The 17,421-nt window shown below is 39.1% G+C and overlaps 1 protein-coding gene across 1 annotated transcript in view; it reads left to right on the plus strand.

Moving 5' to 3' along the window:
- The first annotated feature begins 6,477 nt into the window (after positions 1-6,477).
- chrna11 (cholinergic receptor, nicotinic, alpha 11) overlaps positions 6,478-17,421 on the plus strand; it is a 33,062-nt gene continuing 22,118 nt past the window's right edge. The window contains exons 1-3 of the mRNA XM_084739345.1: positions 6,478-6,786; positions 11,802-11,941; positions 13,497-13,541. Of these exons, the coding sequence (XP_084595471.1) occupies positions 6,735-6,786; positions 11,802-11,941; positions 13,497-13,541 (237 nt within the window). The 5' untranslated portion in view covers positions 6,478-6,734. The remainder of the gene's footprint in view (positions 6,787-11,801; positions 11,942-13,496; positions 13,542-17,421) is intronic.

A 17,421-nucleotide genomic window follows, 5' to 3' on the forward strand; every position in this document is an offset into this window, starting at 1 on the left:
CCTCCTTCCTGTGTGGGGACATCTGCTTATAGATGGGTGGTGTCAAAAATCAGCCTGAAATGATTCTTGAAGTCTTAAAAGAAATGCTATTATATCACTTTTCATTTCTAATTTTATCAATCAGTGTCAATACTGTCATGGGAGACTTCCAGACTGGTTATACAAACTTTTTTTTTTTTTAATCTTCAAAAGAGAATAATGGTCCTCAATATCAATTCAGCAGATTAGTATTTCAGATTAATCAAGTGAGACAGAGATCTGATACTTATGAGCTTATGAAATATCAAATATGTCACCCCTTAACAGAACAATATGCACGGAGCGGGGCGGAGTACTAAGCCTTAAAGTCATGACAATGACATTCAGCATCATTTATTTATCTAAATCCTTGTGACAGATGGGTCGACAGATAATAGAGCTCCCTCCAAATGGAAAGACCTAAGGAGCAAAGGGGTGGGCGCACCGCATCCGGATAGTAGCAGGATAAAGAAAGGCATTATCTAATCTGAAGAAAACATGTATTTAAAGATAGATAGAGGAGGAAGGAGGGTCTTGACTGTGCACAGTTGGGGCAGAAAACGTGATAGTGGTTTGATCTGATTTTCACTTCCTCAGACATCCTTTCAGACGTAAAATAGGTGTAATTATGCTAAAACTACTCTGTTCTTCTCTGAGACTTAGCCAGATGCTGCTGTCTGGGTTTTTTTGTTTTGATACTCTGCAGACATGGAGCTCCCAGCAGGTCTGTGTGTGACTGTCAGCAGTAAACGCCTGTGGATGGTACCTCTGTACAGACGGTATCTGACATCCTTGCAGAGGTCCGAATAGTTTGCTGCAATACTCACTCTGCTGCAGTGATAGAGATGTGTCCTTTTAATAACAAGATGCTGAAAGGATAAATGCATATCTGCAAGGCTTCAGATTAATTCAATCCTCCAGCCCCTCTGACTTGTGGTGTTTCCCAAGGCTCCATCCTTGGACCCTTGTTGTTCTATACGTGCTTCCACTGGGACAAATCATAAACAAACACAAAATATGGCACCATTTTGTTGATTTTGAGGCTCCTGTGGACAAAAGCAGCAGTGTTTCCACCATAATAACCACAAATATAACAGCAAAAATAAAATTATCAAATTAAATTCTCCTCCTGCTTCTTTTTAACTGACAAACATGTGACTCACTGTAACTTTCCTTGGAAAAATGTAAACACAGCCATGTTTAGTTTAATTTCAAGGACCCAATTGCAGGCATTAAGAATAACTAGGCTCATCAACTTATGCAGCTCATATAGAAGCATCAGTAATAAACTGAGACTGTTTCATAACCAGTTAAAAACTGCTTGTAGTAGCTTCAACAAACAAATTACAAGCATGGTAGAGCATGGAGAGGGTTTCGTTCTTTAATGGAAAGATCAAAGCGATGGGTGCAGCGCATCCAGAACGCAGCAGGAGAGAGAAAGGCATTAATCTGTATTTAAAGAGAGATAGAGGAAGGAGGGTCGTGACTGTGCACAGACGGAAGAGCAAAAAACTTTGTGGTGGTCTGAGCAGATTTTTACTTCCTCAGACCTCCCTCCAGATGTAAAGTAGATGTAATTATTCTTCTCTGAGACTTGGACAGATGCTGCTGTCTGGGTTTTTGTTTTGATATTCTGCAGACAGGGTGCTCCAATCAGATCTGTGCCTCAGTGCATGACGGTCGACAGAAAATCCGTGTGGATGCTATGTAGATGGTGTCTTACGTCCTTGCAGAGAGCGTTAATAGTTTGTTGCAAACCTCTGCTGTGGTGATAGAGAGACTACAAATGTTCTTAAATTATGTTGCCCTTTTAATAACAAGATGCTGAAAGGATATATGCACATCTGCAAGGCTTCAAATTAATTCAAGCCTTTGGCCAAGAGCTCATAAATCCTGACCGCTGTAGCCGGTGGCTAAGTTTGTCAATTCGTCTTGCCTCTATGGCCGGTAGCCAGCATGTCTTCAATTAGTCTCTTCCATTGCAAATCATCCTTTGGCTGCTAAGAAAGTGAAATTAAACTGGGATATTTTGAGTCCACTAATTGCTGTGGCTGGTAAATGGCAAATCGGCTTCATGCCCTGAGTCTTTAGCGAGCGCCTGCTCATCTTCTGGTCATGATATTAATTGCTTCAGTTTGATCTGTAGGGATGCATTGGTCAAAAGATGAAGAGGTCACGTTAGGATACAAACAGCAATAAGAAATTTTGTGTTTTACAGTTCAAAGGTCATGATTAAGGATAAAGGGAAAGTTTTACATTTTGGGAAATATGTTTATTTGCCTTAATGAAGTGTTGGTTGAGAAAATTAGCTAGAAGATACAAAAGAAAATACAAAATAATATAATGTCATATAAATATAGAAATAATAAACAAATATAACTTATGAAATTTGTATATCTGTATGTATAATTTAAGCAAAGCCATTTGTCATTTTCAGCTAACATCTTTGCTTGGATTAGAAAAGAGAGTGCTAACTTGAGGTTGAAAATTTTCTAAATTGTCAGAACGGTTTTAACTTTTGTTAAATTACTTTTTGGATTTTTCAAAGATCACACATTATGTTTTTTTATTTGTTTGTTTTAGAAAAACAGATGCACATATAATGATAATACTTGAGAGGCACAAACTGGATCTATTTGTAAAATATGAAGCTATAATTTATACACACCACAATCTGTCATTTTTATACTTTTGTTTTTGGTACAGATTAATCAAACAAGATATAGACAAAATGGGCTTAAAGGTGCAGGAAGGCAGATGTTACCTCTGAACAATGACAGTTTCTAGTCTTGATGCTAAGTTTAGCTCAGGAGCTAGTGACTTAAAGTTACATTAGCTGCAACTGGTGTAACACAGCTGAATCTCTGACTGAACAGTTGGTGGTTGAGGTGCATTGTAGGTAACTTAAATCAGGGCTATGCTGTTTATTTTTGGTGTCATTGGCAGAAAAAGTACAGTATAGTAAGTAAAAGCATAATCTAATGCAAGTGGTCTGAGAGAAAACTGGACTTCTGCTCCTCGTCTTGGCTCTGTTCTCAGGCTTTAGAAAATCTCACTCTTGATGAGAGACTTTAGACAATCGCTGGTCGGTAAGATTGCTGATTGTTGAGTCTCGTTCCCAAAATGTCAGTATTTGAAGACCTGGGAATGAGACTCGACAATCAACTATCTTTAATTCGCCAACTCAAAGTGCTGCTAATTTGAAATCCTGGGTATGAGACTAAACAATCCAATAAAAAATGTGTGGAATAAAAATGACTACACATCCGGTTCTGTCTCATTGTCCATTGTCCCACAATGGTATTTAAGTACGCCAGTAAATTTGTGGGGCAGTCTTTTAAGATTTCACACCATAAAATTTTATTGGATAATAACAGTCTACTTTTGTCCAACTCCTCCAGGGCTCGCTGGGTCAGGACGTAATTGTCTATTAGAGGAGAACTTCATCTACTCAACTCCATTCAAGACAAAAAAGGCCACTCTGACAAATCAGACGTCACAGGCGAGTGGATGTATGTGCTGCTTTTGTCGATAACACCCTATTAAGTGGAGGTGACGTGTCAGCGTAGGAGAGGGCCTAATCCAATCAGCGGAGTAATTAAAAACACACAGCGCAGCAGCCCCGATGGCTGATGGCTGCATTGTCAGGGGCGGCATTCAGCATTTAGCACAGAGAGCGATGAGCTGTAGTCATGCCAGGTCAGAGCGATGGCACCACTGCTGCTGCTGCTGCTGCTGCTGTGCAATTACAATCACAATCAGGATCAACAAAATTATAATGCAGAGGGAGGGATCTGTGGCACTGCTAGCACCATGTTATTATTATCCACGCCGTGTTCATAATCCTCATTCTCCTCCTCCAACCATCATCATTATTCCTGTGGCTTCATTCCACACACCCTGCTCAGTGTTCTCACTCATCCGCCTGTATTGTCTCCTAATTAGCCTCCTCTTTATAGCACTGGCTCTCATCATCTTCTCGTTTCGTTTAGCTCAGTTTCTTCCTCGTTAATTAACACCATCACCTCACTCCTCCTCCCAGAAATACTCCCGCCAGTGTTGCTGAGCTCCAGCCAGCATGCAGTTGGAAAACAAACCACCAGATGTCACCCACGCCTCAGTGCCTCCGGTCTGTATTTTTATGAAGTGTAATGAATTTTGTTTTTGGCACTGTGTCACGCTGGTGCTTGGTGCATAACAGGGCAAGGAGCTTTTTTTTTTCCCCTTTTCTTCCCTCATGAGATGAACTCGTAGTCAATTTTGCACCCATTTAAGCAGCAGTATTGCAGGGATGCAGCAGCAACAGGATGCTTCTCCTCCTCTGATGATACATTGCCAAAGCACGCTGTGTGTCCTCGCTCCACGCCTGGTGCAGTTTTGTCTGGTTTAACCGGTGACTTAGCCATCCTTCTTTTCGCCTCTGAGGGCCACTCTCCATCCTCTGTGTGCAGCCGAGCATGAATCTGTGGCTCGGGAGAGCGCTCTGGATGTGTGACAGGCTGCCTGGGAGAGGGGTAATTCCGAAGGGCAGTAGAAGTAATAGGGTAATCTATTATACAGTCCAACTCTTTCTTCCTCCTCACCTCTCCTCCTCCCCTCCTCACCCCCTCTCTCTCTCTCAGTCTTAGGTTTCTCGCTGCCTCTGCCCTTGCATCAGCATTTCGTGAGGACAAATGAGAAGTAGAGTTTAACTATGCACATTCCCGTTGCCCTCCTGCAGAGCCCAGCACTTTCTCAATTAAACTGGAGTCCATCTGCCCCCATGATTCAAAGCTCACCCCCCACCGAGTGGGGGTAGAACACACGCACTTGCGGACACACACAGTTCCAGTCTACCAGTGCATGACCACAATTGTTGTGGCGTGATGTCAGCTGCCATATGTTCTTGACACATGTCGTGCTACATATGTTAACACCAGCCACAGTGAGAGATTTGAAAATGGAATGAAAGATGGGATGTGAAGGTTTTAAATAGTAATTCTTAGAGCTGTGAAAAATATATCAAATATTACAATATTGCAATTAAAAAAATGTCCCAATAATGTACCTGACTGTGAAGATATCTACTGTGATATTAGATAATACACATTATTAATTCCTCTAAATACTTTATTCTATTGTTTTTATTCTGATTGGTTAATTATGGCATTCCAAGGTTTGTTAATTCTGAAGAACAAACTGTAGCTATGAAGAACAGACTGTTGCTATATAACACTTCCCTGCAAAATAAATCCTTTCAGGGTCACTCAAAAATCTTTCACTTCATGTCGTGGTCCTGCATCACCCTGTCAGGGTTTATTTGGCAATAATGACCTGCTCATTGTACATTATCCCTTACTTATTAGACGGCTTTGTTAAGTATTCAATACTGACTGGTCAGTTACAGTAGTCTGTTATTTATGATTAGCAGATAGTTGCTATGAATAACAGACTGTTGCTATGGACGCAGCTCTGACCATAGACTCCTGAAGAGCAAAAAAAATCATTTTTGAATTAATATTTTGTGCAAAATTATTGATTTCTTACTAGCCCTGTAATAAGAAGGATAATGTACTGTTAGCAGGTCATTATTGTGAAATAAACACCTTCAGGCTGTTCCGAGTTCTGCACCACCCTGTCAGGGTTTAATTCACAATAATGACCGAGAAGGGTCCTTGAGTGAGTTGTAGGGGGTCCTCAGTTGACAACAGTTGAGAAAGTTTGGTACCTCATGCATCTTTCTCTTTTTCCTGTAAAAGCAACATATAGGATCACGTTCTGGTAGCTAACGTTAGCAAATGCTAGCTAATTTTAGCAAAGCACTAACTAAGATTAGCTAGCTAGTTGGCAAGCCTTTTGCTAGCTTTAGCTAACTTAAGATGTGAATATATGCCCCCAAGTCCCCAAGCAACATCTTAATATTCAAAATATGGTTGGTACATAGCATATCTGGGTATAGGAAACAGGAAAATTCATCTTTTACAAAGGAACAGAGATGTTAAATGCAGAGTTTGTTTGGGTTTTTTTTTCAGTATCTTTTCAATAATGTGCCAAAAGGCAAAAGAAATGAAGAAAAAAAGGATTGGATTTATAGGTACTCAGGTTTTTGAGTATATTTTGCCTTTTAGTGTCTGTTTCTGTGCACAAATTGAGCAACTGACCTGTTTGGGAAGCCGACCTTTCCACTTTTTTCTGTATGGATTCCTTTTCTTTATCACACTTCTTTAAATCAATTCCCCGTGAGTGTTAAGATAATTTAAGATCATGTGCATCATCTGTTTCTGTTGCCTTTAATAAGGTCAACTCGAGGCAATAGAGTAGACCAGTTAAACCTCTTCTTACACCTCCTGCTCTCTATCGTCAAACCTTTCACCCCCCCATCACTGACATTTTTCTCTCCTGTGCTCTCCATTTTAGTCCCACCTCCCAGAGACAGAAAGAGAGAGAGGGAGCGCTCACAGCCACCTTCTCCTCCTCCTCCTCCTCCTCCTCCTCCTCCTCTCTCCTTCATCCTCTTCCTCTCTCTCAGCTCCCTTCTCTCTTCCAGCACACGCTCACACTCCTTCCCATCTGATGCCGACTGGATGCAGACCGGGGGATTTCCAGCAGCTTCCTGAGTCTGTCCTCCCTCTCCTCCCTCCCCATCCTCCTCCTTCTCCTCCTCCTCCTTCTCCTCCTTCAACACCCGGAGCTTCTCCTCTTCTGCCTCCTCTTTTCTCCTGCTCCTCACCACCAGGATGTGGCACTCGGTGGCTCTCCTCCTCTCTGGATTTTCTGCTTTGATCCACGGTGAGCTTGCCTGCCTCTCTCCATCACTGTCTTTCATTCTGTTTCCAGGAATCAGATTGCAGCAGCCGCACTTTAGTCTGAAAGTGTGTGATTTTATAGGAATTCGGGAATTGATGGTGTTGATGCCTGATCTGTGAAGGAATAAGAATTAAAAGTAGAAAGAAAAAAAGAGTCCAGGAGAAGAAAAGTGAGAATCTGGCTCACCTGTTTGCTCGCTTGTTTACATCTCTGGGATTTTTCACTTAATGTTCTGGATGCTGAGTTGACCTGAGGGGTTGAATGCCTCCACATGCGACGCTTTAAAAGGTAGATTGACATCTGCTCTGTGCAGTGAACAATCTGAGACATCTCATCGCTTTTCTCTCCTCATTCCACAAACCACTTTCTGTCTGAATCTGCGTGCGTGTCAGGGGATCTTCGCCCCCCCACAGAAAACAGGTCACAGATCAATTGAAGTGCACGTATAGATCGGCTCTTCCATCTCGCCGCCCTGTTGCGGACGCGTCGCTGCCGCAGCTGAGCTGATGGGGCTCCGAGCAGCAGAATATAAAGGCTGACAGTGGATGACAGGGCTGAGAGGAGTGAACTTATCCCTACAGGCAGTAGAAGTACCAGCAGTGAGATGCTTTTCTGTTTGTATATTTGAAAGCGAGAGGCTTTAGAAAAGACAAGTCCAGCAAATAAAAGTCAAGAGGACAGATAAGGGGAAAAGTTTCAGACTGTATCGCTGCAGACTGAATTTTAAAAACACAAGATTTAAAGGCTTTTCCATCACTTCAACATACCACAAATGGAACAAACCTCAAAGTCACAAACAAAACAGTTTCTCCATACTGCTTCTCCAGCACTTTTCTGAGGTTATATAACTCCAGACTGAGTGATATTTTCAAATCCAAGACCCCATTATTTAATTGCTTCTCCATTGCACCAATGGGAGAAATCTCAGATGTTTTTGAGAACCATTTTATAATTAATTCGCTGTACTTCAGCTTGGTTTAAGTGGTATATTTAGAATCCCCGGGATCTCAGCTGAAATATGAAATAAGTTGGGATGAAGCTCAGCTGTGATACGATGGAGCCACTGCTGGGAAAAGACATAAGCTGCTGTAACTAAGACTGAGCAATTAATCAAAATATTCACAAAAAAATCACAATATGGATCGCAACAAATTATTATTTTCATTGCCGATTAATCTGTTGCTTATTCTTGATTAATCAGTTAGTTTTTTTCCTCACTAAGATGTCAGAAAATGGTGAAAAATGTTGATCATTGTCGCCCAAATGTCTTTTTTTGCCCACAGCCCAAAGATATTCAGTTTACTGTCACAAACAAGTAAAGAAACCAGAAAATATTCACATTTGAGAAGCTGAAATCACAGCTTTTTTCATAGTTACTCAATCAGATTATGAATTATCGATCAATTATCAACATTGTTGCCAATTGATTTAATAATCATTACATAACTGGTTAATCTTACAGCTCTACAGTCAAGTGCAATATCCAAATTGCTGGAGCTGCAATTTTTTAACGGGAAAGTTCACACCAAAATCAAAATTCTCTGACCTTTAGTGCTATTTATCCATCTAGATTTTTTGGCGTGAGTTAGCAATTTTTGCTATTGCTGTTCCAACTTTTTTTTTTTTTTTTTCGGTGCTTATACCGGAGGGAAGGCAGACATCTCCTTGGTCGATATCTCCAAAAGTCTGCAACTCACAACAAAACAGTAGAGATGGATAAATACCACGACAGACCAGAGGAAAAATGTGTATTGTTTTATTTTTGGGTGAATGTTTCCTTTAATTAAGATAAAACTTCTTACAATATATCTTTATAAATGAAGGGAACATGCTTGTTTGGTGCAGACTCACAGAAACACTCGCATCAGTATCATATTTATATTTTATTCAGTGAAAATGAAATGCAAAAATAACTATTCCCACTAAAATCATGACTCTTATCACAATTAGACACAGATTCAATATTAAGTAGCTTGATATTGGTCTGATTCTGAATTCCAAAACCACTAGATCGGATACTGTGGGGAAAAACTAATAATCCAATTCGATCCGTTACCCTAAACCTGTAGTTCTCTACCTGGGGGTCGGGACTCCGAGGAAGAGATTTCTGGGGGTCACCTGATGGTTGTGGAGAATAAAATGAAACAACATCTTGTGGCAAACAGCACAGAAAGCAAGTCATGAAGCAGCTCTCAGCAATATCAGCCCCTTAAAGACATTCAACATAAGGGACAGGCAGTCAAAAATATGCAAAATAAATCTGGCCTCAGGAAACGTAACAGCTGCTGCTGGTTACAACTGTAAAAAAGCACAAAAACGACAATTTAACAGGCTACAACGTTCCCAACAGACCAACAAAAACTAACATTTGCATTTTGTAACATAAAATAGCAAACTTAACAATCTACTGCCTCCAGTGAGTGTGATGGGAGATGAGGGCTGTGTTTCAGACTGGGTAACACTTTTTACATTACATCACCTGAACCAGCAGTGGTGGACAAAGTACTGAACCCCAGTACTCGAGTCAAAGTACAGATACTCCTGGTCAAATATGACTCAACTACAAGTGAAAGCTGCTCAGTCAAATTTTTACTCAAGTTAAAGTACTAGAGTACTTGTTACATATTCAAAAGTACAAATTACAAAGTACATTTTCTAATAACAGTACATTGCTGTATTATTTTCGCGATGCATTTACAGAACCTCGTAACTCTGAAAACACCTAATGATGCACTGACTTGCATGTAGAACCACAAAGCCTATAGAAACACCTGTAAAAACTTCAGCATAGAAATACAATCAAAAACAAAAAGGACAGCTGTTATCATTTTCTGATGTAACTGTATTAAAATCACAACATAAAATTAGATTGAAGTTCTCCAACTCTCCAAGCCTGTTACTGAGATTTCTTTCTGTCTTCAGGGACAGTATATACATTAATCATGCTTTATTTTTCACCCCGATAAAAACAATCCAACATTAAAAACCTACCTGGAATTATTTCTCGTAGTTTTTTTTTAATTACAATAGCATCTTGAGATTTAATTTTGTCTTTCTCCTGCTGTCACCATTACTGAGTTTTGTTTGAATGAAAGAGGGAGAGCTTGTTTGTTCTTGTTACAGAGCGCAGCTGGATGACGTCTTTCTGCTTTTACATCAGTCCCAGTTGAGAGCGGGTACTGTGATTGGTTTCCTTCAGTGAGGAACACAGCTTGTGACCAGTTTCATTTTAGAAAAGAAAAAAACAGGAACAGCTGACCTCAGAGCTCTGCTTAGTCTAAGAGTAACAAGTAATGACAACCTTCATAGAAATGTAGTGGAGTCAAAAGTAAAAGTCACAAATTTCAAAAAAGAAACCCAAATACTCAAGTACAGATACTCAAATAACTTACTTAAGTACAGTACTCAAGTAAATGTACTTTGTTATACACAGGGTTACACAGTTCACTGGCCTGAACTATCACGTAAATGCTAAACTAAACTTTGAGTGACGTCCTTTAAAGACAGTTGTGTCACAGTAACACAGATGTGCAGCATCTGTCAGAACAGCAGCTACAACATGAGTGAACGCTGCCAACATGTATTTAATACATGTATTGTATTTATTTAGGAGTATTTAAACACAAGGAAGAACAAAGCTGGGTGGAATTCATGCAATTATACGCTTCATTTTGATTTTATTTTCAGTGTTTGGATGGTGCTGACCGATCAAAATACTGCTTACAGTTCTCTTTGGGAAAAAGCTTAAATAAAAAGAAGCAGCGCCGTTGCGTAAGTTCTGTTGTGGGCTGTGTATTTGTTGATTTATGGCAGTTTAATATTTTCATAGTTTGAGCGTAATGTTTTTTGGATGGCTAGGTAAATTATTAACAAGTTTTTTAAAGGTAAAATCAGTGGAATTTATGTGAGCTGTACATACATGCACCAGAAAGATTGTTTATTGTTGTCTCATTCATGGGACATCAAATATTGTTGTTTTAGATTGTTTTTATATTGTTCTTTTTTTATTTGTTTGTTTGTTTTTTAAGAAAATGCTGCACATTATGCCTTTAAAAGAAGGAAAACATGGTATCAGATTGATCAGATCGGTGTTGGTATCAGCAGATACTCAAGGTTGCAATATCTGTGTTGGTTTTGGATGTGAAAAAGTGTGTTGAGTCATCCCTAATAACAATCCCACTGTCTGTCAAAATAATCTGAATATGATTTTTGTGCATATTGTTCAGCCCTAACAGTAACAGAATGTTCTTTACATTTTAAATTGGTCTGCTTACACTCACTCTGAGTCCCTTCAATATGACTCAAAAGTCCATAAACATCTCTATTCAACATTTAATGTGTATTACTCATTTCAAACTAACCTAATTATACATTCATTAGTGCCAATTATGCCTTGATGAGGTTTCCCGCTTTCTCTAATTAGATTACTATTTGTTTACTAAATGTTCCACATGCTCCATTTGAATCTGCCTCCTGCTTGTCCTTTTAAATCTGTATTTTTTTAATTATTGATGTCAAATATTTCACTCTTACCGAGCAGCCGGACCACTCCTCCATATTTCATTTGCACAGCTCAAACCGTAAAAAAAAAAGTCAAGATAAATGTGACTAAGTGTGATAAAAGATCAGTTTTTCTTTCGGCCAGTTTCATCATTCAATCTCCTGTTCCTCTCGCTTTCCTCTATCTCTTAGTCTGGATATATTTATAGATAAGGACGTTTAATTCCTGAGGGCTAAATCTTCTGATTTGATAAGCAGTATGTTTTTTTTATTTTTTATTTTCAGCTGACTGTACTCCCACCTCCCAAGTCTCATTTGATTGCCAAGTGAGATTTTCACTGAAGATTGTTGTCATTTTTATTCACCTCGCACAGGAAACACAGACATAACCTGTCATTAAGGGCTCTATAGGTAGCATTTAGAGGTTTTATTATCATGTGGACTGTTTTTCTAAGATTCTGTCAGATTTAAAGTCTTGTATTTTTCTGTCTCTCCAGTGTCCTTGCAGGGTCCTCACCAGAGGAACCTGCTGAAGAACCTCCTGAAGGACTACAACCGGATGGAGCGGCCCGTGGGCAACGATTCCCACCCTCTCACCGTCGTCTTCTCCCTCAGTTTGATACAGATCATGGATGTGGTAGGTGACGTTCTCAGCCTCGTATTCGCCAGTTGGCTGTCAGATGAATTATGCAAACAAAATATGTTTAAAATTCAATCTAATATTAGAATATATGATGATGTTTGTTATCTGTGTGATTAAGCTGTTTGTTTTCCTGGAGAGCAAAAAGCATTTTCAGCCTCTGGTTTTGTTTTGTTCATTAATATGGAAATTAGACCAAAAAAAAAAAAAGAAAATTAAAATCATCATTTGGCACCAAGTTAGGCATTCTGTGAATAATGATAATAATGGTGGTAACAGAGAGCTTTTAAAAAAAATTTGAGGATTTATTTGTGGATTTGGAGGTAAAAATAAGAAAATCTTTCATCTTTTAAAATGCTGCAAAATAACATCCCACTCTTTGCCTCAAGATTATAGTCGTCAAAAGGATTAATACTTCTGTATTTTTCAATAATTATTGTTAAAAACGCTACAGTAGCAGTTAATTATTGTATCAAAGCTATAAAAAATGATGTAAGTGCTCATTTAAGAGCTCAGTACAGTTCATTTTTTTTATTTTATTGCCTGAAATTTGGCTTGCAGCAAAACCAGACAGCGTTCAGGAAGTTTTTTTTCTCTGTACCAGCACTGTGTGGTACCGTGTTCCTTTACCCATGTTTACACTCACACAATACAAACAGCTATGGTGCAGTACTTTAAAAAAAAAAAGAGGCAGGACATTAAGGCGGTGTTGAATCCTCTTTCATGCAGCCTGCCTCACATGGTTGAACTCCATCATCTCCCTCCACAAAACTGGTCTGAAAATGTCTTTTTCTCTTTCATGGATTCCCACCGTGACGTTTTTGGTCTTGTGTATCATGTTTATATACTGTTCAACCAGTATAAGATGTGGAGGTGTAAAATGCACCGATAACTATACAAACACAGACGCACACCAGGAAACAAGCATTTAAATATAGCACAACTGATGAAACACTGAAGTGTGACTCACTGTTTTATTTTGAGGAGGGTTATAATAGTTTGGTTTGATAGATTATTGATGTAAAATTTTGCTGAAATATGCTTCACTGCACTCTTTAACACATCAGTTGGTTCAAGTACACAATGGTACAATGTTGCCTGAGGGTAACATCCGGGCTAACAACCTTATTAAAAGAATTCATTTTTGATCCCTTTCAATTTCAAATCGCATAAATTTCAAACCGGTGAGGCAACTGAGTGTTTTCCATCATTACTGAAATCAGTTTTATTCAAATTTTAAACGATAACTAAAGGGGACATTGTCGCTTCAAGGCAAGCTTTAAGACACCCTAAACTTTAACTTAAAACATATTTTTTGAAAATTTCTTCAAATTATGTTTGTCAAGTTAATGTTAATGCTATTTTGTGTTTTATGTTCTTTTTTTTTGTCTTTTTGCTGTGAGATGTATCTCCCACTGTTTTTTATACTAGTATTGTTAGTATTGTTTAAAACTCTGGCATCGTGACAGCCCTACTCCTACTCGTGCTGCACAGAACAGATGATTTCTACAAAAAAAGCGACGTGCTAAAACCTATTTGAAATGTTTTGCAGGACGAGAAGAACCAGGTGCTCACCACTAACATCTGGCTCCGGATGGTAAGGACCCCTGAGAGACTGTGAATGCTCGGAGTGATAATGAATGTGCTGCTATTATGGGCTGAGGTGATTTTTATTTGAATTCGTTCCCATGGTCTTTAACATGTAAATTAAGGTGATGACCCACACTCTGTGAATCCCTTTGTTGTAAAACTGCATCACACAGACAGAGAGAGAGAAAGCTGTGCTGAGATCTTAGCTAAGAGGATTCATATAGGCTGGAATATTATGTACAGATCCTTGTGATGGTGCCTTGAAAACTAGCATCTGTGGCTGAAAGAGTATCTGTTGACGTCTCTGTGGAGGCGTCTCAGAGAAAAGATGAACCCGCCCGTGCTTAATCCCCCGTAAATAACGGGAGAAATGAGAACGGAGAAGGTTAAAATTTTCTGCCAGTTGATTGAATGATGTGAATACCTTATCGAGGGATAAATCTTTAATAACTCCAATTCCATTCCCGCGCCGTGCATGAAAAGACAGATCTGCAGTAACTTGGCTGGGGTAAAGAGGTGGTTTGACATAATAGATGACATTAAAGAGGCTTTTTGGAGACCAAATTAAACTAAATTAAGACCATACTCTGATTGTGTGAGCTACTTTCCATTACTGCTGGATTTGCTGAATATCAGACATGGTAAAACTGATGAACCTGATATAATATTTTATGTTCGATGTAGGTTTATTTACTGTTTGTCCAGCTGCTCCTCCCTTTTGTTGTGCATAAGTGCTCATCGGATCAGTAGCGGTAAATTTCTGCATGTTTTCCATGATAATAAATGACAACTAAGATTAGCTATGAATTTAATCGAGACGTGTTTGTGCACTGCACATGGTAGTTAACCCTTTAAAAATGGATTCAACATTTTTTAATCCTGGCTCATGTAATTTGTTCCTCTTGAAGCCTGACTATCAGTGCATTGTTTTTTTTCAATCAATTTGCATTGATGTGCCTGTTACCAGTGGTAGCAGGGGAGTGACTGTGGAGTGGATGGGAATATGATGACTCTGTCTTCAGGTGTGTGCTGAAATGAGCTGTCTTGGCAGGGAGGGAGTGTGAGAAGACTGTGCAGATCAATTTAAAATGTAAAGGACATTCTGTTACTGTCGAGGCTGAACAATATGGGGGAAAAAATCTTAGTGTGATTGTGATATGAGTCATGATTTTAGTGCGAATGGTATTTTTTTTACTGAAAAAAAAAAAAGAAAGTGATGATGATGTAAGTTTCACTGTACCAGACAAGCATATTACCTTGTGATAATATGATTTGTTGTCAGTAATATTTAGAGTAATTGTTCAGCCTTAGTTACTGTCTTTTTCAGTCAGTGGGTGCGTCATGACAAAGCCCTCACTACAGTGGAAACTTAACAGTTACAGTGATAAACCACTTGGGTTTTGGGTCTTTTTCCTACATATGGAAAACAGTTCTAAATCTACAGTAATTCTATTTTGTTAAAAATCTTTATTCCCATGATGCTCGCTGTAACCCATCCGCTTCTGGCTGCCACCCGAGGCTGCGGCCGTGTGCACATTTGAAATAATGACGGGAAAAAGAAAGTTTTTTTTTTTTCTCAATGAAAACCGTCACCGCCTCGAACTTTCTGACAAACTGCCAAAAACGAGCCACTGAGATGCAGCGGTGAAACTTGGCGTTCCTTAGGCTGCCGTGTGTAGTCGACTCGAACGAGGAGAAATAGTCTGCTAGTGATGGAGACAGAAAACAAATGGGCACGAGGCAGGGCTGCAGTTTGTAAGAACTTTCCTCAATCAATCATTGGTAACACGATTGATTAATTGTTATTTTTTAAAAAGTTACTTTATTTCTACTGCAGCGTATTATTCTCTGATAGCTTTACATGGCCAACATATTAAACACACATATTTGAATATTAAATAACATGTGGAGCACGCTCATGAAAATAATCTCTGTTTCATTTCAGATCTTAATTTGATGTTAGATTGGTTACATTTCACTTGATCGATCAAATTCTTAAAGACCAATTAATAGATCATCGAGTAAAGCACCGTAACGTAATGCCCCCCTTTGAGCGAAACCTTGGTGAGGGGAAAAAGAGTGAAACTTTATATTCATGCTGCCTGAAAAATAAAGAAAAACAATCGTAGTGATCAGTTTGACCCGGACAGACCAGGGTTTCTGTCCAAACTCCTGCAAGAAAAGTGCTTCATTAGGGTTGGGGAAAGATCATCATTTTGATTAAATATTAATAAAATCATGTCTTACTGCCGACTTTTGAATAATTCTGTGCTCACTATGACTGGATAGTGTCTTGCAAGATTGCCTGTTTTGGTGGGAAACCAATCAAATACGTTGTCAGTGACCATTTTACTAAGTTCACTATCAACATTTTTGTGACTTGCCAGGGACATTAATCAAAGCTTTATGTAACATTTCTGTATTAAAATGTCTAAAAACACTATATATTTTTAAAAATAACGTGAATAAATTCCATTATCTTGTCCTTGATGAACCTGAGTCATGTCAGATAGATTTTCATCAGCTACAGTGGTCGTTTAACAAATAAGACAAGAACTCCCATGATTCCACGCTACTTCACAATGTCATCAAACTGTGTCTTTTGTTATTGTTTCAATGTGAGAGAGACCCTGAACGGCAGAAGTTACATGTTGTGCGTTTAACAACATTCCTTCATTAACTTAATAGAAAAAATATTTTTGTCAGTTACTTTGCTGTTCCACAGTTGTTGCATAAACATAACTTGTTGGCTGATGTTGGACAAACATGACAACCCTCTGGATGTTACACCCCAGCAATAACAGAGAAAGTTGGGCATAGCCATCCCTTGAAATGCTTTGGGTGCTTGTAAGAAGGCCTTAGGTATCTCAGGCTGCCTGCCACGACAGATAACGTTAGAAAAAAATCCTGTCAAGGGAGATAAACTGCTTTTTTTGGAATGAATATGGAAAAGTTCTGGAAAAGATATTCATTTTAAGCAGGTTTAATACGACCAGCCATTGATAGTGGCTCTATATCTAATTTAAATTTGTCAATTAATGATCCAGTGTGTAAGATTTACAAATATTTATTGGCAGAAATGGAATATAATATTCATAAGTATGTTTCATTAGTGTATTAACACCTGAAAATAATCACCACGTTTTTGTTGCACTCTTAGAAATAAGGGTTCCAAAGGGGTTCTTCCTGAAGGGCTGATTTTAAAAAAGCCTTTTTTGAAGAAAGGGTTTGTGAAGGATTGTTTAAATCCTTTCATCAAAATTTTTTGAACCATAATATAAAAAGGTTCTCAGTAGAACCTCCTCGGTTGTTAGCACCTGTAGAGGGTGGAAAGGGTCTGGATAGAACCCCCATAGAAAGTTGTGGGTGAGACAGTAACACCATAGAGGGCTTCTCTGTAGAACCTCTCATCTGGGTGAAACCTCTGCAGAAGACACATGTGTTGCGCTGCCATGTTTCTACAGAAGCCCAGAGCAGACAAACTGAACACTGTCTCTACATGTACCTTTTGCGAGTTTCACAGCCACTGTATGGGAGAAGGGGAGAATGAGATGAGGGGTTCGCAATCTGCCACTAAATCCTACAAACCGACTCTGTAAAGGAGAAAAATGTAGTCTGTATAAACAGCGAGAGGAGTGAGGAGCCGTAATCCCTGAGTATTTGAAGAGTGAGGTCACTCTCCTGAAGGGAAACGTGGAGGCAGGGATATTAGGAGCAGCAGGTTCAGCTCTCAGCCTGCGAGCTTCCACAGCTCCTCCAGCCTGGATAACAAAAGTCAGATTTTGCTTCAAGTGTATTATATGAATTCTGACCAGCAGAGGGGATTGGAGATAAAGCAGCTTGCCTCTGGTTCACGGGGATACAGACTGTATTTGTCTGTGTGTGTG

The sequence above is a fragment of the Lutjanus erythropterus genome, chromosome 16 (genome assembly GCF_056507025.1).
Source record: "Lutjanus erythropterus isolate fLutEry1 chromosome 16, fLutEry1.hap2, whole genome shotgun sequence".
Classification (NCBI taxonomy): domain Eukaryota; kingdom Metazoa; phylum Chordata; class Actinopteri; order Lutjaniformes; family Lutjanidae; genus Lutjanus; species Lutjanus erythropterus.